Source organism: Magnolia sinica, chromosome 16, assembly GCF_029962835.1.
Source record: "Magnolia sinica isolate HGM2019 chromosome 16, MsV1, whole genome shotgun sequence".
Taxonomy (NCBI): domain Eukaryota; kingdom Viridiplantae; phylum Streptophyta; class Magnoliopsida; order Magnoliales; family Magnoliaceae; genus Magnolia; species Magnolia sinica.
In genome coordinates this window covers 27549848-27576324 of record NC_080588.1, presented here as the reverse complement: position 1 = coordinate 27576324, position 26477 = coordinate 27549848, and the positions used below count along the sequence as shown (strand labels likewise).

Here is a 26477-nt window from a genome sequence, read left to right as displayed (position 1 = left end):
GTGATACAACGTATAGGGGTCCTACGTAACTAATTGCAGAACTGATTTTTGATTTAATTATTTCCCCCCCCCCCCCCCCCCCCCTCTTCCTCTCACAATTTAAGTCGACCATTGTGGGTTCCACGCAATCTGCATGACAACAACCCATTAAAAAAGATCATATATCACTCAAAAACCTCTAAATTCACGTTTGAACCTCCTGATCATTGGATCAGCTAGATGATGGTGGGGTGCACCTATTGGATGCCGTACACAATATGTGGGCCCCACAAAGCTCAACATGTCAGGGAAAAAAGAAAATAAGACAAGGTAAAAATTCATTTCTGGCAATTTCAATTAGTTAAGGCATTGTTTGGTAAAACGAGAAATAGTAAAAAAATAGCCCCTTTGAAAATCTCAATCCATATTATCATTATTGTCATCTGCTTCATAGACTCAATTCAATCAATTCAAGCACAATGGTTTACTAGCTTCCCGGTAATTAACTATATTACAGAGGTGGGCATGTATTGAATGATTCAAGCCACTCAATTTACCCGTCATCTGCTTCATAGACTCAATTCAAGAACAATGGTTTAGTAATTTCCAGGTAAGTAACTATGTTACAGAGGTGGACATGTATTGAACGATGCAACCCACTCAATGTATCTGTCATCTGCTTCATTGGCTCGATTCAATCAATTCAAGTATGGTGGTTTAGTACCTTCCAGGTAATTAACTATATTACAGAAGTGGACATGTATTGAACAATGTAAGCCACTTGATGTACCCGGCTCAGCAGTAGCTTTGGTTTGATTGTGATCATAAATTACATGTTAAGTGCCATTAAGGACATTTAGCAGCCAAAGAAGTCCGCCCCATCCTCAACATCATCAGTTTTCATGTTTCCGTTCTGAGCCATGAGTATTCTGTACACTCTCTTGGAACAGACTTCACCCACTCGCCTATCCTCCCTACCTAGCGGCCCCTCAGTCATCAAGTCCTTGAGCAGGAATTCTTTCTCATGCACCTGTCGTGACCAGAGCAAGTGTCAAGCATAAACAAATTTCTTGCCTTGAGCTATTTATATGCTTTAATAGTACTTACTGATTTGCTTGGGTCCATATATGCATTTAAAAGGGATCTCATGGTCGGATATTTCTTCCAGATGGCAATGGCGAATCTCGGTTGCACTTTTGGGATGGCAATTAATGCTTTCAACCTGCATCAAGCAACCACTGTAAGGAATATGGTCCACCCAAACTAATTGATCAATACACCAAAATGAAGCAGAAATAGTAGAAACAAGTGTAGGGCATTCTTTAAAATTTTCAAAAACTCGACTCAACTTGATATCCATTGAGGCGGGTTGACTTGAAGAACTGATTCAAATTGACTCGACATTTAATAATTATAACTATAAATAAGGTTTTACTAATAATACATAGTTATAATAGTACGAGTATAAAAATAGGCAAACATAATTGGCAATGCAGTGCTTGTCCTGCTGGTAAACACTGTTGCCTTAGTGCTTGGGGTTGTGAGTTCGAATTGCGCCAATCATAAATAAAAAAAGACCATCAAAATAAGTATTATTGGCTTTTAAGAAGAGAGGAATTCCTAAAGAAAGGAACAAGGGGGTAGAAAAAAAGAAAAGAAGAAAACAGAGAAGAGAAAGGTGAATAGAAATCCATTGACAGAGTTAAGGCTGGACATCCCCACTCCTCTCTTTTATTTATTAAAACAATGTTTTTTGTATATGCAAGAGCATGACATACGCACTTCCATATATCTCTACAAATTTGAATAAAACCTTCGTCTAGGCAATATTCTAGTACTCAACTCTAAACAAATGGGGACATTATCTGATGTGGACCTAGGAAAAACCAATTGGATTTGTGGTCTCCCATGCTCCAATCAGGCCATCAAATCATTCTGGACACTTGATATGATCTGAATCTTCAATATGGACCCTGGATGGCCTTGATCTTTAATCTGAAGCATTGGAAGGACATACAGATTAACCTGCTGGCAATAGGGTCCAATCTGGACCCGAATTGGTTGATTGGATAGCCTGGATGCATCTCATACTCTTCTGCGTCACAAGGCGAGTCACACACAAGAACGATATCTAAAACCATGACTAAATGACATTACAGGATATCAGGTCCCACTATCTTAGCAGACACTTAACTGGCAAAGCTGCAAAACAGCCTAGACAACAATATATACACAAGTTCTGTTAATTACTAGTAGGGAAATGATGACTAGATGGCATTATGGAATATCAGATCTTCTCAGGGAGATTTAGTTGGCTAGTCAACAAAATAAACAAAACAGAATTGGACTACATGAGGAATACTAGATGTCATAATATACAAATGTAAGGATCTCCACGACTAGTTATGTTATCACAATCATGAGCTGCACAACAACACTAATCTCCTATGAATTCTCCTTTGTTTTTCCATGATTCAAGACAATGCTCCACATAATTCAAACTGAGAAAAGATGATGCCCCGAGAAGATAACAAAATCCTACCGTGATATAAATACTCAATTGAGCTAGACAAGACAGATGCTGCAACCAAGCACAACTACGAAACACCGCAATGCAGGCTAAGGTAATCAGAATACAAATTGAATGGACTCATCCAATGTCAATACAGAATACCTCATTCACAACCACTAAGCATGATTACTTGACCACACCTCGATATCTATACTGTGCAGGATGAAGCAGAGATGAAAAGCCTTCATATAACAATTTCAGAATAGCTGTTGAATGCATGGCATGTGCAATGCAAATCCCAATACATTTATTGAACCTCCGTATTTCAGAAATTAGCCAAATAATCATGATTAATGAAGTGACCACAAAATTTGGGTGTACATAAATCTTGCAAAAGAAGCAGAAAAAGTTGAGGAAAAAATTCAGCAACATTAAAAAGAGAACATATCTAATTCAAGGACAGCATAAACTGTAAACGAATACAGGAGAACCATTATGTGTTTGTGTTCATTAAGGACTTCCAACAACATGACTCACCACACACTCTTTTTTATTAGATGCTTGTCAATGAAATCCTTTGGAATAAGGGATCCATTAGCATTTACAGATAAGCGTGTCAGCTTCTTCCTGGAACCATTGATAGAACAAAGAAATAAATCAGCAGGAACTAGAAAGTTTGCCCGTAGTAAAAGCAAAAACCAAAAACTTAGAGAGAGAGAGAGAGAGAGAGAGAGAGAGAGAATTGTTGCAATACTTGATAAAACTTTCTAGTATATGAGTACTGGCACAAAGACCATCAAGATAAATGCTTTATGAAGCATTGCAGTGGTCACATCCTAGTTGGACAAAGAAATTTAAAGATTATAAATTTATAATGTTCCTTATTGTTTCCACTAGGGTGTTTTTTTCAGTTTGAAATTTTGTTGGGTTAGGGTTTTATTCTAGTGGTCATTTAGGTTTCTTATCTCCATCAATTTTCATAAAATGATTGAGTCATTTTGGTAGTTAAAAGAACTTTTCAGGATTTCATGCTTCTTTTAGGAAGTATTATCAATATTTTAGAGCCCGGACAGGACCCTACCCATTGTTGTGGGTGGTCCAGTCTCACCAGTTGACCATGCTGACTATTCCCACCCAGGAGTCTGCTTAATCTAAAAATAATTAAAATGTAAGGAATTAACAACAAGCTTCTCCCAGCATAGTGGTTTGGCTGTTTGATTATGAGTAGAGGTCGCTAGGACGGGTTGGTATTTTCTTTTTCCTTAAGAAAACAGTAGCCTACCTAGGTGACCCATTTTCCAGTGACCCCACCCATCTCGGCAGCCAGTTCCAGTCCATGTTTCAAACACAACTATTAGTCAACCATTTATGTGATTTTTTCAGGGAGATTATTCACAACTTGATTCTTAATATAATTAGAAAACAAGTCAAATCTCAAAGAGATGGGCCTGCCTGAATTCCAACTTCACTTAGTAGCACTTACAGTAGCCAGTCCCAGCCCGGGTAAAGGAGGCTTGATGTCAGGTGGGCAAGAGGTTGTCGAACTTTCGCCAAGCAATCATCAGAATTCATGTTTAAATAGGATCCATAAAGCAAACCTAAAATAGCAGGGACAAGGCTATGTTGACAACGACAACCTAGAAAGTATACCATTGACATTTAAATTGAAGTGTTGGAAATGATGTGGTCATCTATTTTTGGAAACATGGGTTAATAGTGGTTGCACTCACTTTTCAAAGGGCATCGGGAAGAGTGGATCTACATTTTTAAGGGGTCTAGCCATGAAAAGATAATGGCATGTTCGGGAGAGATACTTCTTTTGTTTTTTTCTCATGGATGTGATGAAAATGATTCCTCGTCATATATCCCTTTGATCCTTTGTTACATTTGCCTTTCTTCTTAATAAAATCAAATTACCTTTCAATTAAAAAAAGAAAAGAAGAAGAAAATTCCCTAATCCCAAACCATTCCTTAGCTCAAAGAGATCATGTGGTTTTAGTAGAAACAACTTGTCTTTGGTCAGTGATATCTATTCTCATCCAAGATAAATTGCACTCCGAAATTGAGTTATAAAATCTTGGAATGAATCACCACTCATACACTCTGTTGAAGGCCTAGATATTTGATTGGCCATGACACTACAGAACAACTTGAGAATTGTCATCTATTTGAGCTCTTACTCCTGAAGAATGACCCCACTGCATGTTTTACCAAGTTTATAACCACTCAGACTACAGAAGTTCTTCATGATGGAAGTATGTACAAACAAGAATGGGCCCAACTATCAATACAAATGTTGGTACATTTTTCTCTTATTTCTTGGTTCAACTTATATAGAACATAAGCAATTTAATACAAAAAGTTAATATTTTATATAGCAATATAATAATTGAGTGGAATTGCAGCATCTGGATTTGGTGGGACCTCCATGTCTAACAACAAGCATATCAGTGTTTAAGGTACAAAGATTACTACACTTTGTTCAAAATCATCTCCTTCCATGCCCAAGAGTTATGGATGGACAAAGTACTAACATATTATACACGAATGAACAGGGAATTATAATTGAACTAATGTTCTTGACGTATCACCAAAAGCATACACCTTTCCCTAGTGCATCAAATTGCATTTCCAATTCTATAAGTATCATTTGTAAATATGTAAACATGCATAATAGCATATGCAGAGATATCCAATTGCTTCAAGTAATATATAATGTGTCTCATCCTTTGCTGAAAAGAGGCGAGGCATTATCATTTATGTTAGTGAAAAGTAAATAGGAAAAGAAGCATCCATGCAAGCATAGTTAACATCGACATACATGTTCATAAATGCATGTTTATGATACAGGAGAAAAGTACCTTGAGCACAGCAATTTTTTTTTTTTTTTTTTTTTAAAAGGGAAAAATTATATTCAGCGAGGATCTTCTTGCTAGATATAAAAGAACACCAATTCCAAATAAGCTTCATAGCAGCTGACAATGACTAATACTTAGATTGCTAAAGGTCACGGTCATATGATAAAAGTTAGGATAACTCAATGAACATTGCCCCAAGGATCCAACACAATCAATTTGTCAAGTGAAGCTCACCTAAATTGGCAAGTGGCTAGGCTACAAGTTAATCCAACTACATGCTCAGCTAATTCAGCTTCATCTATGCATTGCCTTGAATGTACACTCTCAAAATGAGTGGTTAACTTTGACAGCACCTAGAAGATCAACATATTTTAGATTCATAAATAAGTTGCTAGTATATGAAATTCTGGACAGAAGAATTACAAATTTATAAAGTACTGATGCATCAGAATGTGAAGTGTCCAGATGTAACATTATGCACAGATTGGGGCCCATGGTTCGTGATGGAGATTTTGTGTTGGGCCTGTTCAGATTTTTTTCTCAATTGGGTTGGTTAAATAAAAAATAACAAAAATATTTATGGTGACGATTGCACTTCACTCCTTTATTTTGAAAGTTTTGGTTTTTTGCTTTCCCTCTAAGAACTTGTTTTGGAAAAGTGAAACTCCAAGTCCCACATTGCTTGAAGAGAAAAATCTAGAGGAGTTTATAAGAATTGAATCCTCTAGTAATTCTACTTGTTAAAGAGAGAAGTAGGCATGAGCATGTGTGTTCCAGTGCTCCGCACTGGAACGTGCATGCGCGCACTCGGGCTCAGGCTCACGCACGCATGGCGTGGGCAATGAGGCTATAGAGGCGCTAGTGGTGCACTTTACTCTTTTGGGATTCATATCGTTCTTCAGTGCTCTTTCCATTGGAGTTAATCCCAAGTTTCGATTCTTTGTCAATTTCTCTCTTGCAAGCACTCAACGTGAGCTACCTATGCACAAATACACAATTTGCCAGAATAGTTATATAATCTGCTTCTTTGGGTTCCTGTTGTGCTTTCTTAGTGATTGTTTGATGCAGGACATGAAATTAAATATGACATGCAAGAGTTCAAGCTTTAGATTATACCAATTTTAAACAATCACAAAATTCCACATACTACATATGATCAAATATTCAAAAAGGAGAATCTATGGGGGTCCAAGCCCACACAAGTTTAGGGTTGGATCAAATAAAATTATAAACCAAATAAGCCCAAAGGAGTGTAAGAGTCATCAATTCTTGCAAAAGATTGTTCCCCAATTCAAGAGATTGACCATGTTTCAATTCGGGGGAAAATCTGGGGTTTGCAAATTTGGGAATAATTGGGATTTGGGATTCTCTAGGGTTAAGGGCCTGGATTTAAGGCTAAAGAGAAGGGAAATAGAGGAAAGATGGAACCTAAGATGAGCCACGTGCGTGGACAGCAATTAGCCTTGGACGACATGCGTGACCACTCGTCCGCACGTGTGTGGGGCCCACAAAATCGGAAAGCGACTCCTAGGCTAGGATCAGCTAGGGTAGGACCACTTCCATACCAAATTTTGTGTCGATCTGATGCACGGTTTGTGTGTGGTACTCCGCCGAAGTTTCAGCCCCTCTGATGGGCCAAAATCTGAAAATTTGTTATATAAGAGAACTTGGGTACAAAAAAGGGTGAATTTGAAGATGGGAGGGATGTAGAAGATGATGGATGTGAGGTATAAAGAAATGGGGATGATTTGGGATGGTTGTGGCTTCGCACCACGATAATTAGCCCTTCGAGGAAAGGAGGGTTTCGCACCCAATTCGATTCTTCAATCTAAAGAGATAGAGAAGAAGAAAAACACAGAATTTTTATTCATAAACTTCATTGAAAAATACCTACATGGGGTTGCTTATTTATAAGAAAACCTTAAACCCCAAAAGCCAATTTTACCCTTACGCCATGTGCGCACACTAATATTTAAAGCTGAAGTAAATAAAATAATAACTAATCTATGCAATCAAAGCCGTTCATGATGTTTCTAATAACGAGAATAGTAAAAACTCAAAATCCTAGATCATCTAGGGTAGTGGACCACGATTATGAGATCCGATGGTAGAATCCATATGATGATCGGGTCCACTCAAATGCTCCATGGCACAGCCCCTAACTGTGAGGCCCTCCATGGATGTCGTCGTCGATCTGATCCAGATCGATAGTGGAGCCCTCCTTGAATATGTGCGTAGGGTGGGGGGCGTGCGTAGGGGTGTACATCGAGTCGAACTGAGTCAAGCTGGCCTCAACTCGACTCGGCTCGGCCACTAGCTGACCTCAGCTCGAACTCGGCTCGGCTCGATCCTCGAGCCTGACTGGTCAACTCAGTTCGGTCAGCAACTCGGGCCAGTTCGGGCCGAGTTCAAGCTAAGATCAAGCCGATTTTTTCTGTGCGGCATTTCCATAAACACCTGGACTACACCTTCAAAATCCCATTGTCTGTAAAACAGCAGCAAAGGTTGTTCAGGTATTTTATCAAATACCTTCCAAGGAACATAAATATCCCCCCCCCCCCAAAAAAAAGGGTATTTGTTTCATATACATACCTTCCTCACCACCAGCCACACTTCGTTGAGTCATTTCATCAAACACTTGGTAAGCAACATCAATATCAAAGTAACCGAGTCACCAAATTGGTTCCATCTGAGTTCGATTCGAGCTAGGTTCAATTCGAGTCGAGTCGAGCTGGGGCCAGCTCAAACTCGGCTTGAACTAATTTTCGAGCTCAAGAAATCAGCTCGACTCGGCTTGAACTCAGCTTCAAACCAATTCGAATCAAGCTTTTTCGAGTCGGGTCAAGTGAGCTAACTGAGCTAGCTCGGTTCGTGTACACCCCTAGGCGTGCGCATGATGTCCCGATCATTGTTGCACACAGAACATCCAAAACTTTGTCGTATCTTGGAAGCAGTTCACTATAAAACCTGACAACAATCTCATACAAACGAGAGGGGGCGAATAACGCTTTAAAGAAAGTGTATCTGATAAGTGCTTCAAAGCCTAGTTTGAAGTTAATTTTCTGCCTTACTATTTTCGGTTTTCATATTATTTCAGTTCATAATTTCCCAACAGGGCCTACATTACTTTGTACACATGTTATGTATAATATCTCTTATTATTGATGGTGTATTTGTTTATGTATTGATGCTCCCTTAGGACTCTTTTTCTGTATTAGGGTTTTCTTGATAAAACAATATTAGAGAGAGCTTAACCTCTCTTTTCTCTTCTTCCCTCAAACTTCTCTATCCACTTCTTTTCTTCCTCTTCATGGTACCAAAGCTAGGGTATTAATAACCTAGATCTTCTTCTTCCCCCTTCCTTTCTTTTCCTTCCTCTCTCCTTTCTTCGCTTGCTTTTCTTTTCTTGTTCTTTTTTTCTTGGGGTACAGTTGTACCGAGCAGCTGCACCAACCAGGGACCCTACCAGCGCAGTTGCACCAGCTGGGATGTCCTGTCAGCACAGCTGCACCAGTTGGGGGACCCTGTCAGTGCAGCTGCACCAGTCATGGGATCTTGCAAGTGCAGTTGCACCAGTTGGGAGGTCTTGTCAGCATAGCTGAACCAGCCTGAGAACCTAACCAGGTCAGTTAGACCAGCCAAAAAGGTCCCACCTGCACAGCCACACCAGCCAGGAGGTCTTGTCAGCATTGCCACACCCCTCGGGAGATCTCATAGTTCCCCACCCACCTCTCTTAACTTGTTGTTCGACGAAGCTTGACAAGTTTCAATTGCTGTCGTACGTCATTTGAATGAAAGTGGATCCATCAGATTATGTCATGAGTGTTTTCTGTTGATAATTGTTTCTTCATGCATGTGGTATCCCCCTTGAGTTGTGCATATGGAGGATAGTGTTGGAAGGGTGATCAGAAGGCTAGCACGACTATGGGATCTTGTCAGCACAACTGCACTAGCTGAAGGACCCAGCTGCACCAACTGGAAGTTCCATTGGCGTAGCCGCACTAGCTAGGAAACCACATGCACGCACGCACGCGCACACACACACACACACACCACACACACACACACACACACACACAACTGCACTAGCTGAAGGACTTAGCTGAAGGACCCAGCTGACCCAGCTGCACCAACTGGAAGTTCCATTGGCATAGCCGCACTAGCTAGGAAACCACACAAAACCACACGCGCGCACACACGCACGCAAGCACGCACACACACACACACCCTTTGCGATGCACATCGTCTGAATGATCATGGCTTAGTCGGATTCTGCTATGTGGTGACTGTTTTTTGTTGATAGTTGCTTCTTCATGTATGCAGTCTCTCCCTTGAATTGTGCATATAGAGGATAATACCAGAACAAGTTTCAGAAGACTAGTGGGACTGTGGGGTCTGGATGTTAAGAACATCACCCTAGATAGTTTATTACAACAGTGAAACTGGATGGGATGAACTACTTGGAATGGTTGCAGCCGGCCAGAATGTTCATCGGCAGTAGGAAGAGGTTGGGTTACATAAGAAGCAATAAGGAGCAGTTGGCATTGGATCCATCTGATGACAACTGGCAAAGTAAGAATCAAACTATTATGCTGTGGTTGCTCCACTCTATGGAGCCTAGCATTAGATGTGGACGCATGTTTCTGAAGATGGCAAAGGAAGTATTATTATTTTTTTCCCAAGTATATAGTTGCTAGAACATATTCTTGACGTGACAAACTTGCACGCATATATAAATTGCACTGGGAAATTATAAATATGCAATAATGAGATTCTTCAGTAAAAGAGCATTTTGCAGCCCCTTGATAGAAATGGGAGGAGCTGGAACATTGTCAGCCAGCTGTCCCTACTATTGAAAAACTCTGTGAACAACTTGAACAGAGACAATTATTCAAATCACTTTCCGAACTTCCCTCTAATTTTAAACTACAGCGAGTTCGAGTTCTAGGGAGGGAGTCTTTACCTTCCTTCGAGACAGTTTGTAACCAGTGTTCGAAATATCGGTATCGCATTATGTATCAGATCCTTGGGATACAGATACGTATCGGTTATTGCACGGGATAAATTGTCTGTATCGAGTAATCTATTGCACTTTTTGGGAAACATGGGGAACCATTGGGAAAATGGTTGAATTTTTCAATGAAACTTCAGGGATTGTTAAAAAAGACCTTAATACACACTTTTAAATCATAACATCTCAAAAAATAAGTGCACATAATAGGTTTCCTTTGCATAGGGTCCTAAGCTATGCGTTGTCTAACTGAAATAATGCAACTATATTCAAATTGAATGCATTATATTTAGAGTGTATGTGATGATCATTTCATCAAACACTCCTAAGCACTCCAAAACTAATGCAACTATATTCAAATTGATATTTTAATAAATTTTAATTTAAATGATTTTTATTTTCCTAAAATTGACAAGGACTTAACAAATTAGTAGACCAGCCCTGACACATGCTTGATTTCATGTTTGGAGTGCAACATTGCAAGCAATTTGGGAGTAATTGGCGAAATTTTGAATTTTCCTTAATTTTCCCCAAATCAAACCACCTACAATCAAATTTCAAAATTAGAGTGTATGTAATGATCGTTTCATCAAATACTCTTAAATATTTCGATATTAGTCTCAATTGATAGGTGGTTAAAGGAAATTTTTGAAAAAAACATGGAGAACATGAAGAACCAATGGATATCGAAATCAAAGCTCCAACTCCACGATTTTTCATGCAAAACATGAAGAACAAATGGATTTATAACCATTTGATATTGATTTAAAATAAGTTCCAAAAAAAAAAACAGATCGGAAATTGAAAATGCTCACTAGATCGAGCATGTGGGATATATCGGCACTACCTGTGCGTTTCGTATCGCACAGGTGGGATACAAGATATATCGTGGGATATATTGGCCGATATCCTTGATATTTAAAACATTGTTTGTAACTACATCAGGGGTGAAGCAAGTTGGCGTGTCAATGGTCCAATGTTCTTTGTTACCAGAGAGATTTGCTCTTGTGGTTGCATCCCAATCATCACAAGGAGAAAAGGAAAGCCACGTTCTTTCTCGAGAAACAAGGAAAAGGATAAGTTAATATGTACTCCTTGTGGTCACTTTGTCGCACTCATGCTTAATGTTATGACTCATCCCCGCCTTCTCTCTAAGCCTAAAAGTGCCACCAATAATGCTGAGACTGAGAGGGAGCATGTTGAAACAAATCAAATCTCTAGTGACCAGGCCAGAAGTGAGCATCATCGAGAACTAGCTAGTTTTCATGTTGCATGTCCTGTTAGTACTTTAAATACCTAGTCAGCCATTTTTGCAGATGAAGGATCATGGCCAAGGTATTCAATAACGGCAATGGTGGCCATAATGCCCACCATAATTATCAATACGATACAGGCCATAATGGCCAGCACAACCTTCTTCGTTTTTTTGAAGTATCGGCCCCTTAACAGCTGTTATGGGCCTTTTTCCCGTAATGGCCCTATAGCACAACTCTTCCCACCATTATGATTATGTAATCATTTTTTAATACCTTGGGCATGGCCTCATTCTACTTCCATCTTGGATCATAGACTCTAGTGCCACAAATAGGCAAAGGGGACAACTACCTCTCATACTCAAAATTTTCCAATCATATAAAACTCGTTGATGGTTCCTACTCTAGAGTTTATGGGAAGGGATTGTGTCGGCTCACCCATCACTGACATTAGACTTTATTCTTCATGTTCCATCATTTCCTCCTAACTTGTTATCTATGAGTGGCCTTACTAAACAATTGACTGTTGTGTTACCTTTTTCCCATCTTACTATATCATTCAGGATTAAAGACTAAGAGGAACAACAGGCTTGGTGGCGGATGTGAAGCTAAAGCGTTGTTATCTGTTTATGCTGGTGATACTTTCATTTAGTTTGTTTCGAAGTCCACATTAGCAATAACAAGCATTTGCAATTATGGCATATGCGCTTAGGTTATGTGTCCATTAGGTCCCTTAGGTTGTTATTTTTCAAATAAATTTTCTAAACCCACCCCCCCGCACATACGCAAGAAGACGGAGGGCCCCACCATCAATCTGGATCGATGACGACATTTAGGGAAGGCCTCCTAGTTAGAAGACTGAGTTTTAGTTCATTGGAGTGGTAGTCAAGTGAAGCCCATCATGGGATCTCATGATCGTAACTCACTAGTCTGATTAATCTCATATTTTAGGTTTGCTTATTAATGTTATTTAGAATATCATGGATGCTTTAGATTTCTTTGATTAGTTTTTATTTTGGTTTACTTCATCACCAAGTAATAGGTTGCGTACATGGCGCGAGTTTTGGGGTATAGGGTTTTCTTATAAATAGGCACCCCTTGTAGTTTTTTTTATTGATAGAAGATTAATAAAAATTCTATGTTTTCCTAATCCTCTGAGTTCTCGAGTTGTGGAAATCCAATTGGGTGCGAAGCCCTCCCTTTATCGAAGGGCTAACTACCGTGGTGCGAAGCCACATTGATCCCGATTCGCCCCCATCCTCTACCATCTCAATTTCTCATCTCCTACCACCATTCACACATCAAACATGTCCTTTATTACAACAGTTTTCCTCTTTACAACATAATTCCAGATTCCGAACCTGCAAGAGGGCTGAAACTTCGGCGGAGCACCACGCACAGCCCATAGCTCGGATCGACCCGAAACTTGGGGGTTTTGGAGTCCACCCCTGGCCGACCAAACTCAAAGAGTCAGTTTCCAAGTGTGAGACCCCCTCGCACTTGCGGCCAGGCCCCTGCGCACGTGCATCAGGCCTGGCTTGCTGTCCATGCACGGGGACTATTTCCAGGTTCAGATTTCCTGCTTATTGTACCCCTCTCATACCTCTTTCCCCTAACCCTAACCCTAGATTGCAATACTTCCAGTTTATTTGCCCTTTTTCTAATCCTACGGTTTTCTGAATTGAAATTGGTGAATCCCTTGGATTAGGGACTGATTGTTGTGCACGTGTAGATGATTTTCACTTTCCTTTGAATATCGTTTGGTTAATAATTTTTACTGATTCAGCCCTAGCATGTGTAGGCCTGGACCCGCATAGATTCCCCTTGTTTGAATGTTTGAACTTTCGTGTGGGATGTAGAAATCTTATGTGCATGTTTATGAATTAATTTGATCCAAAGCCTGAAAATCTTGCACATCATATTTAATTTTCCTATCCTACATCAGATATTTGTCTAAACATTGTTGAACTACTTATCCTCCTAGCATTAATAGTCCATTTTGATATTTGCAGTAACTTATGTCATAACTTTGATCATGGATCTACTATGAGAGCATAGGGGATAGAAGGAACCATATAATCAAATGAAGTTGGATACCATACTTTCATGGGATTGGATATATTAAGTGAAAGAAGCTTCGAGAAAGATGAAAACAGGACAGCTCTTGGACTAGATGGCATAGCAACACAGGTTTCAAAGTGTATGGGAAATATTAGGTTATTTTGGTTGATAAAGTTGTCCAACAAGAATGTAAGATGGAAGAAAATCCCAGACGGATGGAGGAAAAGTACCATTGTACTTATTTATAAGAAAGGAGAGATACGAAGTTCAACTAACTATCATGGGACTAAACTTACAAGCCATGCTATGAAAGTTAGGGAGAGTGATTGACCAAAAGACCAAGGCATGAGACAAATGTATCAGATAATTAGTTGGGTTTCATGCCTCGAAGATTACCACTAAAGCTATTTTCGTACTTAGACAATTTATGGAGAAAATAGGGAGAGGAGGATGACATCCACAGTCTTTATTGACTGAATATAATAGGGTCGCTAGAGAGTTAATCTAGTGGGTGTTGGGAAAGGAATCTCAATAGGATATATTAACATTATTAAGGATAAGTACGAGGGAGCGATAACAAATGTGAGGGCCACTAGTAGAGAGACAAGTGAGTTCCTAATTATTGTAGGCTTACACAAGGGGTCGGCATTGATCTTGTACCCTTCTCGCATTGGTTATGGACGAGTTAACGAGGCATTTGCAAGACAAGATCCCATGGTGTATGTTGTTTATTGATGGCATAGTTTTGATTGACCAAACGAGGGAGGGTGTAAACACAAAGCTAGATTTATGAAGGGATGCTTTAGAATCTAAAGGATTTAACATTAGTCGGACCAAAACTGAGTATATAGAGTGCAATTTTAGTAACCATAGGAGTGAAAATGAGGAAGTAGTTAAGATTATTGACCAAGAAGTTTCCCAAAATGGCCACTTTCAATACCTTGGGTCAATAATTCATAAGAGTGGAGAGATTGAAAAGGATGTTGCCTATAGAATTCAAGCAGGGTGGAAGAAATGGAGATATGCTTCTGGAGTTTTATGTTATTATCGTGAACCACTCAAACTGAAAGGTAAATTTTATAGGGATAGTTATAAGACTAGCCATGTTATGGGATAGAATGTTGGCCAGTTAAAGAACATGTTCATAAGATGAGTGTAGGTGAAATGAGGATGTTGAGATGGATGAGTGGCAAGAAGAAGAAGGATAGAATTAGAAATGAATGCATTCCAGGGAACATAGCAGTAGTACCCCACATAGGTAATAAGATGAGGGAAAGTACACTTAGATGGTTTGGTCATGTGTAACAGAGACCAAGAACCGTTGCCGGTTAAGGAGTTCAGTACAAGGTGAAGGCTCTAAAAGGACAAGGGGAATGCCCAGAAGGATGTGGATGGAGGTAGTAAGAAAGAACTTGATGACCTATGGTTTGATTGAAGATCTAGCCTTGATAGGGTGGAATGGTAATAAGATTCATGTAACCCCAATTAATTGGGATAAGGCTTAGATGATGATGATGATTCTAATGTATGCAGTCCTATCCCAATTGTTTCTATTTTCGGTTATAAATATTTAATTTTTTTGTGGTTATTTTAGATTTTGTTGGATATATTTGATGAAAAATATAACTAAAGTATCACTTATTGCTAGATCATTTCATAAGCTTGTCCATACCCAATTTAATGCTAGGGTAAAAGTTTTCTAGTCGGATAATGTCAAGGAATATCTACGCCATGATATGCAAAGCTACTTGTCTAAGTGTTAACATTCCAAATTTTTTGCCCATATACACCCCAACAAAATGAGGTAGTTGAAAGAAAGAATCAGCATTTTTCTAAATAACCGGATCCATATTAGTGGGGATGATGGTTCCCAAGATCTACGAGGATGAAGCCAGCCATTCTTGCCATTGCCCACTGGATTGATAGGATGATGAACCCATACTTGGAAATAGTTACCCTCCTGAAACCTGATTTATTGTTGTTCAGCCTTCCTCCCAAAGTGTTTGGGTGTTTGCACACGTTTAGAGATAAATCAGGTCCTCGGTCCATTAGGTGTGTCTTCTTGGGATATGCACAGACACAGAAGGGATAAAAGTGTTAGCGCCCTATGACTCAAAAAAGTCGTCTCCGTGGATATCACATTCCTTGAGAACATCCTTTGTTTTAGTCCAAAGACAACCAACACTTTTCCCTCTTGTGATGATACTCTCCTGTTTCCAATCATTAAGAATTTCTCCAATCCCATTCAAGTTTCTTCTGAGTCTGTAGAAAGGCCGTTAAAGTGTATGCATGCAGAAAGCACGGGGAATAAAAACAACAGATGGATGTTCACCAATTATCCTCCGACTTGGCTCAATTGTCAGCTCCATTATCATCCTCCTTGAGTTACCAATTACCCTTCACAAAGCTAAACGTTGTGTACTTCACATCCAATCAATAACTTTGTTTCCTATCAGAAAATACCACCATCTTTCCATGTTCTACTTTCATCTATATCCACTAGATTTGCCCCCTTCTCGAGTTGCAAATGCCCTAGCTAATCCTTGTTAGAGAGCTGCTATGATCAAATAGATGGCAGCTCTTCAGAAGCAATGGACTTAGGATCAACACAAATTTGCCAAATGACAAACATGTGTTGGGTGAAAATGGGTATAGTTGACTTGAGAGATTTAGGAAGTGGAAGGAAGAGAAGAGTAGGAAGAGAGGGAGAAGTATGAGAGGAGAGTTTTGAGAGAGAAGCACACTGCAAACTGTTGTTGTGTTAGGGCCACAAGCCCTAACACAACTTTTACTATATTACTAGAAACACACCTACATACTCCTCAAGAGCACACAAACCGTGTACATGCGCACACACCCAAATAAATACATTGCATTCTCTATACTCCCCCTCAAGTTGGAGCATAGATGACGATCATGCCCAACTTGTCGGAGAAGAGCATCTCAACTGAGAGACTTGGTAAGGACATCGGCCAGCTATTTCTAGAAGCGAACAAAGGGAATCGCAATTTCCTTATTAGAGACCTTTTTTCGAATGAAGTGACAATCAATCTCAATGTGCTTCATGTGCTCATGTAACACTAAATTGTTGGTAATGTGAATGACGGCCTAGTTATCATAGTGCAAAAGAATGGGACTTGAAGGATTATAGACAAGTTCATGTCAAAGGGTTCGTAGCCAAACAAGTTCACACGTCGCATGAGCCATTGCCTTATACATACCTTCGACAGAAGATCACACAACAAAGGACTACTTCTTACTCTTCCAGGTGACAATATTGCCACTACAAATGTATAGTACCTAGATGTAGATTGTCAATCATGTAAACTACTAGCACAGTCAGCATCGAAGTAACTAGAAAGGTGAAGATGACCATGTTGCTGAAAAAAACAAACCTTTACCAGGAGCGGACTTGAGATACAAGTATACGATACATTGTCATTAGATGTGTGGTACGAAGGTTATACGTGAATTGACTAATAATACTCACAACATAAGAAAGTTCCGGCCTAGTAATAGTTAAATAAGTCGAAAAACTAACCGACAATACATCCCTGGATTAGAGAGGAGTGCAGCATCATAAGGACTGATTTTCTAAGTAGTATCCAGGCTTGCATCCTAGCATCCTTGTCTCTGAGAGTAGATCAAGGGCATATTTCCTTTGAGAGAGCACCACTCTCGACTTTGATCGAGCAACTTCAATCCCCAAAAAATACCGAAGAGTCCCAAGGTCTTTGATCTTAAATCGAGTATTGAGGAAAGATTTAACAGCCACCATTCCCTCAATATCATCTCCAAACAACATAATGTTATCCACAAAGACAATCAACACCATAACCCCTGTGGGTCAACAACAAATGAATAGAGAATCGGCTTAGCTACGAATAAATCCAAAGTCTAGAAAAGCACGACTGAACTTATCAAATCAAGTACGTGGAGGCTGTTTGAGACCATAAATTGATTTCTTTAGGCAACACACAAGGGGCGAACCGTGAAGATCGAGAGGCATAGAAAAATCAAGGGGTTGATCTATATAAACCTCCTTGACAAGATCACCATATAAGAATGCATTTTTCACATCTATATAAACCTCCTTGGCATCCAAACAGAGTGACAATCGTACAGTCCATCAGCGATCACAGTAAGCCCGAGATGAACATCAAAGTGGGTCCTACAACTATTCCCAAACAAGGCCCACGAGGGCGGCCTATAATCTACAAGAATGGGCCTAAGTTGGGCTCAACATAGGCATGGCATGGGACCTGAATGGCAGGCCCCACATACTACAAGGGTGGGTCCCAAGGTGGGACAGCACAACTACAACACATACAACAAGAAGGCGCACATACAACACCTATATCAAGGAGGGCCTGCTGTCGGGCACCTACATACATCAGGGTTGATGTAGGCCCATGGCACCAATACAACACATACATCTAAGTGGTAGGCCCATGGTGCACCCACTACACATACATCAAGGTGGGCCTCAAGGCACAACAAGGTCAGCCCGTGGGTAGCACAAATACAATACATACAACAAGGCGGGCCTATAGTGTGGACATAATACATGCATCAAGGTAGGCCCTACAAATGTTCCAATGGTGGCCATCATCATGCCCATTTCTATACAAAGGGTGGCCCACAAATCTGCCCCAAATATGGGCCCACGACTGAAATGGTATGAAACACACCTACATACTCCTCAAGAGCACACAACACTGTGTACATGCACATACTCAAATAAATGCATTGCATTCTCTATGGGTATAACATATTAAAGTATAACACAATATAACCTAGATGGATCCACTACCAAACATAAAGCCCATCTAGTGGCAAAGGGGTTCACCTAGCTGTTTGGAGTAGATTATCATGAGACATTCACATCGGTTGCCAAGCCGAACTCAGTTCGCATTCTCTCTATTGTTGTTCATTATAAATGGCATCTTCATCAATTAAATGTGAGGAATACCTCTCTCCACATTGATCTCCATGAAGAGGTATACATGTCTTTTCCTCTTGCATTTCATTCTCTTCGACCAAATGCAAAGGTGAGCAAGTCAAGAAAGGCCTTATATGGTCTTAAGTGTCCTCTCGGGTGTGGTTTGAAAAATTCAGCAAAGCTAATGATGCAGGACATGAAATTAAATATCGAATGCAAGAGATCAAGCTTGAGATTATACTACTTTTAAACAGTCACAAAATTCCACATCCAACATACTATCAAACATTCAAAAAGGGGAATCTATGGGGGTCCAAGCCCACACAACTTTAGGGCTGGATCAAATAAAATTAAAAGCCAAACAAGCTCAAAGGAGTGTAAGAATCATCCATTCTTGCAAAGGATTGCTCCCAACTCAAGAGATTCATTAAGTTTCAATTTGGGGGAAGATCTAGGGTTTGAAAATTGCGGATAATAGGGATTTGGGACTCTTTAGGGTTAGGGATTTGGATTAAGGGGTTTTTTTCAGTCAAAAGAGAACCTGGGATGAACCACACACGCTGGACAGCAGATGGGCCTGGACACACTTGCGTGACAGGTCATCCGAACGTGTGTGGGGCCCACAAAATCGGAAACCAACTTTTAGGCTAGGATCGGCCAGGGATGGGCTGCCTCCATACCAAGTTTCACGTCGATCCATCGCAAGGTCTGTGCGTAGTACTCCGCCGAAGTTTCGGCCCCTCATATGGGCCAAAATCTGAAAATCTGTTTGTGCACTGTTGTAGTAGAAAACGTGGATGCAAAAAAGGGTGAAACTGATGGTGAAAGGGGTGTAGAGGGTGATGGAGGCAATGCCTAAGAAGATGGAGAGGATTTGGAGCGAATGTGGCTTCGCACCACGGTAGATAGCCCTTTGAGGAAGGGAGGTCTTTGGACCCAATTCGATTCTTCAACCCAAAGAGAGAGAAATGCAAGAATTTTTATTCATAAAATATCATTGCCATACCTACATGGGATTGCTATATTTATAAGAAAACCCTAAACCCAAAGAAGACAGAATTACCCTTGCGTCATGTGCGCGCACTAATACCAAAGCCAAAGCAAATAAATATTAATCTAAGCAATCAAAGCCGTTCATGAAGTTTCTAATAACAAAAAATAGTCAAAACTCAAAATCCTAAATCATTTAAAGTAGTGGGCCACGATCATGAGATCCAATGGTAGAATCTATGTGATGATCAGGTCCACTCCAATGCTCCATAACGCAGCCCCCTAATTATGAGGCCCTTTAAAGATGTCGTCGTCGATCGAAATCAAAAGTGGGGCTCGCCTCCTCCTCGAATACGTGCATAGAGGGGGCGTGTGCATGATGTCCCCATTAACTCTCTCCGACTACAAAGGTTTCGCCACTGGCAAAACAAAGCTCCTGAACCGCTCTAAGATGTCTGGATCAAGTCTCTAAAGTTCCTCCTCAATGAGTCACGTACTGTCTGAAGTTGGGCGTGACTTCCACTTGACAAGGAACTTTTGAAAACTGTCGTCCAACGTCGATACAATCTGATGGTCTAAAATATCCTCTATCTCTTCTCTGGATGTGGAAAGGGTAGGTATATGAGGTAAAGGCTGGGAAGATGGGTCGCGAAGAGGCTATAGGTCAAGGGAAAGATCTGAGGAACTGGGATGGTTAGGTGAAAGGCTGGACAATGTGGCAGTGGTCCCCTGAAATGAAAGTAGATCCTCTACATTGAATGTGGAACTAATTCCCATGGAAGGTGGAAGATCTACCACATACGCATTGGGACCGTTTCGTTTTATAATTTTGAATGGTCCAGCGCTACGCACGTGTAATTTCCGAACAATTCTCTGAGGATATCGCTTTGGCCTGATGCGGACCAGCATAGAGTCTCCTACATTGAATTCCTTGAATCGTTTATGTTGGTCTGCAGAAAATTTGTATTGTTCATTACTAGTATTGATCCTTCACCTGATTTCTTGATGCAGTGAATGAATATGATGTCCAAAGGACCCTGTAGACTCTTATGGCCTATGGGACAGGGACATAGGGACAAGATCAATAGGTTTTCTAAGTTTATAATCAGTAATGACTTCAAAAGGACTTAAACCTGTGGATCTATTAACAGAACTATTATATGCAAATTGGGGGATACGTAGTGCAGTGTCCCACATTCTGGTGTGCTCCCCCACTAAACACCTGAGCAAATTTCCTAGGCTCCTATTGACCACCTCAGTCTGACCATCAGTTTGAGGGTGGTAAGCAGAAGAAAATTGGAGCCGAGTATTCATCATATGCCATAGTGTCTTCCAAAAATAACTCATGAACCGTATATCACGGTTAGACACCATGGTTTTAGGTAACCCATGAAGTTTGACAACCTCACTAAAGAACAATTTGGCAACATGGGATGCGTCAAAAGTCTTTGAACAAGGGATGAAGTGGGCCATTTTAGAAAAACGGTCCACGACAACAAATATGGAATCGTGTTTTCGAATGGTCTTGGGGAGCCCAAGCACGAAGTCCATACTGATGTCTTGCCAAGGGGCGAATGGAACTTGCAAAGGTATGTATAGCACTGTATTCTGCTTTTTTTGCTTGGCCAATTGACAAGTACGACACTACCCTATAATTTTGGTCACATCTCGCTTGAGGCTTGGCCAATAGAATCTATCCTCCCCTAGGGCAATGGTCTTGTCTCGACCAAAATGACCTGCGATGCCTCCTGAATGTAACTCTCAAACAAGAAAATCGCGGAGGGAAGTGCGAGGTATATACAAACGGTCACTCCTAAACAAATATCCGTCCAATATCAAATACTTATTGCTGGCTCCTGATGGACTCTCTAACAATGATGCGTACACAACTCCAAAATCTGGGCACTCAAAATAATCTTCTTTGACACGCTCAAGCCCCGTGACTTCAACACTCGAGAAATTGAGTAACGCGACTCGACGACTCAACGCGTCGACAAGCTTATTCTCTACACTGGCCTTGTGCGCACAAAAGTGTACTCTAGAAGGAACTGGACCCACTTGGTGTGCCTAGGATTTAATTTCTTCTGAGAATTTAGATATCGCAAGGCCTCGTGATCTGAGAACAAGATGAATTCTTACGGCAATAGATAGTGATGCCAGTGGCGCAACTACTGCACTACCGCATAGAATTCTTTGTCATAGGTGGAGTATTTTTACTTCGCCTCATTCAGTTTCTCACTAAAAAAGGCGACAGGGTGCCCTTCCTGACCAAGTACTGCTCCTATACCAACTCCTGACGCGTTGCATGCGACCTCCAAAACTTCCGAAAAATTTCAAAGTCGCATGACTGGAGCCTCGGTCATCTTAGCCTTTATCTCGTTGAAGGTCATCAAGGCTGCCTTCGTCCATTGAAACTCTTTTTTTTTTATGCAATCCATGACGAAAGCCATAATGTAACTGACGCCTCGAATGAACTACCTATAGAAGGTGGCCAAGCTGTGAAAGCAGCGCACCTCGTGAATATTGCGAGGTTCAAGCTAATTGATAATGGCCTTAACTTTCTTGGGATCCGCCAACACACCCTCAGCTGACACAACAAAACCTAAGAAGATAACACTGCTAGACATAAACACACACTTCTTTAGGTTGGCGTACAATTTTTCAGCTCTAAGGATCCCACAAACCTGCCTCAAATGGGTGAGGTGTTGTTCCTTGGTCATGCTATAAATCAGGATATCATCAAATTAGACGACCAGGACTTCCCCATGAAGGGCCTCAATGCTTGGGTCATCACACGCAAGAGAGTACTCGGGGCATTAGTCAGCCCAAAAGGCATGACTAGCCACTTGTATAGCTCATCCTTCATCTTGAAGGCCGTCTTCCACTCGTCGCCATGGCGTATACGGATTTGGTGATAACCATTTTTGAGGTCAATTTTCAAGAAGATAGTAGAGTTGGCCATCATGTCCAACATGTCATCAAGACGCGGTATGGGAAACCAATACTTGATTGTGATTTTGTTAATGGCCCTACAATCAACACACATCCTCCATGTGTCATCCTTCTTATGTGTAAGAAGGGCGGGCACAGCACACGGGCTGATGCTCTTTCGAATGAAACTCTTTTCTAGGAGCTCATCAACCTGCTTCTTCAACTCTACATGCTACTTTGGGTTCATTATGTAGTGAGGGAGGTTTGGTAGAGTCGCTCTAGGGACTAAATCAATGGCGTGTTGTATATCCCTCATAGGGGGAAGCTCATCCGATAGATCATCAGGAAAGACATCCCGAAACTCATCCACTACCGAAATAGCCTCAGTGGATAACTCTACACTAGCCTCTGGTGCACTCTCCCTAGCCTTAAGGGCGTACACCATCGAGTCTGATTCAGTCTCTCGCTCAAAGTCTTTGGCATTTAGAATATGGAGAAGCTTAGACTTTGGACTTCGATTCCTTCCATTCCTTCAAGCCGCTCGCACCACTCTTTGTGATGGATTCCTTTCCAGTCGTGTTCTTGGGTGGGAAAGGATTTAGCTTGACTTTCTTGCCCTCAAACCAGAATGTACACACATTCAAATGACCAAATATGGTGACATCCCTGTCATAGAGCCAGGGCCTACCCAAAATGATGTGGCCAACATCCACGGGAACAACATCACACCAGAGAGTCTTTATATAATCCAAACTGAATAGGAACAAGACAACAGTGCAAGAGTGGAATAGAAGTCTCATCAACCCAAGACACCTTATACGGTTGGGGATGGGCTTTAAGCTTCAAACCCAAACAACTCATAGTGCCAATTGATGCCACATTGGCACAACTACCACTATCAACGATCATCTTGCAACTCTTATCATCATATTTTGCATAGGTATAGAAGATCGTGTTACGGCGTCAATCGTCGATATTCTTTGCTTGTGTAAAGGCGCAACAAACAATTGCAAGTGTCGCGGTCTCTTGCGCTCCCTCTTCCTCATCACTAGGGATCTCCGCTGGCTCATATTCTTCCTCCTCACGGTCACTTTCTGGGGGCACTACTTCTACTTACCCATCAATAAAGAACACCTTGGTGCCCTCTTTTGTGCCACACTAGTGGGTAAAGTGACCAAACCCCTAACATCTAAAACACCTAGTCGCATCGCCTCTATGCGAGCTAGGCACAACAACTCCTTTACGCTTATCATCCTTGGGCCTAGACTGAGAACTACTAGAAAGCTTGTATTGATATCCAGTGTTAGGCTTAGCCCCAGAAGGATTCGCCTTAGCACCAGAATCACAGGACTCAAACCGCCTTCCCACGGATGCCTTGAGGTATTGTTCGACCTCCAACACCACTTGATACATCTGTTCAAGAGTGTCTATGTCTTTAGTGAGCAACCCTCTCCTAATGTCAGAATGAAGGCCCGTCTTAAATCGAGCAAGAGTGAGCACGGGATCCTCTTCAACCTCACACCGAGTCAAGTACTCTTTGAACTTCTCAATGTATTCAGCCACACTCATGGAACCCTGTCGAAGAGACTGCCAATCTTCAACCAGCCTCAAGTGATAAGAGAAAGGGAGGTACTTCTCTTTTAGAATTTTTTTCATTTCTTCTCAATAGACTATTGAGGGTTCCCTCAACCTTTCTTTCTTTCGTTCCACGGTAGTCCAAAACCTCTTTACTTGGCCTACAAGCTTCATCTTAGCAAATCGTACTCGGCAAGCATTCGACATGTCGTACCACTCAAAATAGTGGTCCATATCTGCCAACCAATCTAAAAAAACTTTAGGATCCAAGTGGCCATTAAACATAGGGGCCTCTACCCTAACCCCCTTGAGGAGTTGCGCATCTGGGTTATAATGATCATGATACCCCTCACGGGGTGGGTGCACGGGTGCGCGCCCACGTCTATTTCCTTGGCCACTCCCATTCCTTTGTCTATCCTCCTAACCACCTGCTTGAGATTGGGTATCTTCACCAATGGTGGTGTTTGCTCGGGTGGAGGTTTCAACCTGATGAACATGTGCATCTAATTGGTCCAAATGATTAATAACCTGTTGTGAAGATGCTTTGATGCTTGCATCCATGGCGTCCAACTTTTGGGTTATTCTTCTGAGAGACTCGGTAAGTTGCTCGGTGTTCATGATGGGGTGCAGACCAAAGCCGCGTCCAATACGTTTGGGCATGCACTACACAACTCAAGGGGTCCTAAGATGAAACTATATGCGCCTAGACTCCACTATATGCACCCTAATGACATTAGATGAACCTATAGGACGCTATATGGACGAAATTACGCAACTCTACAAAAATCCAGCAATATGGCTGTCGAAATAAATGGATAACAGAAACTTCAGCAATGTGAATTGCTAACTTTTTGATAACAGAAATTTCAGCAGCCTATATCATGAATTATGGAGCTTTAAACAGCCCTAAATGAATGGTTGTGGTGCATTAAAAAAATGAACTAACCCCTAATCATGCATTGTATTCCCCTATGACAACCTTGGGCTCTGATACCAAATTTGATGCAGGACATGAAATTAAATATGGAATGCAAGAGATCAAGCTTGAGATTATACCACTTTTAAACAGTCACAAAATTCCACATCCTACATATTACCAAACATTCAAAAATGGGAATCTATGGGGGTCCAAGCCTACATAAGTTTAGGGCTGGATCAAATAAAATTAAAAGTCAAACAAGCCCAAAGGAGTGTAAGAATCATCCATTCTTGCAAAGGATTGTTCCCAAGTCAAGAGATTCACTAAGCTTCAATTTGGGGGAAAATCTAGGGTTTGAAAAATGGGGATAATAGGGATTTGGGACTCTTTAGGGTTAGGGATTTGGATTAAGGGGTTTTTTTTAGTCAAAAGAGAAGGAAATAGAGGAGAAAGAGAACCTGGGATGAACCACCAGTGCTGGATTGCAGATGGGCCTGGACGCATGTGCATGACAGGTCATCTGAACGTGTGTGGGGCCCACAAAGTCAGAAACCGACTTCTAAGCTAGGATCGGGCAGGGATGGGCTGCCTCCATACCAAGTTTCACGTCGATCCGTCACAAGGTCTGTGCGTAGTACTCCGCCGAAGTTTCAGCCCCTCAGATGGGCCAGAATCTGAAAATCTTCTTGTGCACTGTTGTAGTAGAAAACGTAGATGCAAAAACGGGTGAAATAGATGGTGAAAGGGGTGTAGAGGGTGATGGAGGAGATGTGTTAGAAGATGGAGAGGATTTGGAGCAGATATGGCTTCACACCACGGTAGATAGCCCTTCGAGGAAGGAAGGGCTTCGCACCCAATTCGATTCTTCAACCCAAAGAGAGTGAGAGAAACGCAAGAATTTTTAATCATAAAATATCATTGCCATACCTACTTGGGATTGCTATATTTATAAGAAAAACCTAAACCCAAAGAAAGAATTACCCTTGCGTCATGTGCGCACACTAATATCAAAGCTAAAGCAAGTAAATACTAATCTAAGCAATCAAAGACGTTCATGAAGTTTCTAATAACAAAAATAGTCAAAACTCAAAATCCTAGATCATCTAAAGTAGTGGGCCACGATCATGAGATCCGATGGTAGAATCTATGTGATGATCAGGTCCACTCTAATGCTCCATAACGCAGCCCCCTAATTATGAGGCCCTCCAAAGATGTCGTCGTCGATCGAAATCGAAAGTGGGGCTCGCCTCCTTGAATACGTGCATAGAGGGGGCATGTGCATGATGTCCCCATCAGCTAACCCTCATATTTCTTTTTATCGTAGCTCATGTGATCCTTCGGTGTTTCTCAAATGGACCAGCTCTTCTTCTACTATCTTAGCAATTTATGTGGATGACATAGTCCTCACAAGTGATAGTGAACTTGAGATAATTGTTGTAGATAACT

The 26477-nt window shown here is 41.1% G+C and overlaps 1 protein-coding gene across 3 annotated transcripts in view; it reads right to left on the bottom strand.

Annotated features, from left to right (window-relative positions):
• Positions 1-379: 379 nt before the first annotated feature.
• The window catches only part of LOC131229064 (crossover junction endonuclease EME1B), a 103312-nt gene continuing 77214 nt past the window's right edge, over positions 380-26477 (bottom strand). For 2 of the 3 annotated variants that reach the window (XM_058224923.1, XM_058224924.1), the window contains exons 9-12: positions 5584-5702; positions 3029-3118; positions 1087-1201; positions 380-1009 (exon numbers count right to left, since the gene is read on the bottom strand). In XM_058224923.1, the coding sequence (XP_058080906.1) occupies positions 836-1009; positions 1087-1201; positions 3029-3118; positions 5584-5702 (498 nt within the window). In that variant the 3' untranslated portion in view covers positions 380-835. The remainder of the gene's footprint in view (positions 1010-1086; positions 1202-3028; positions 3119-5583; positions 5703-26477) is intronic. The other variant, XM_058224925.1, reaches the window with a different exon arrangement.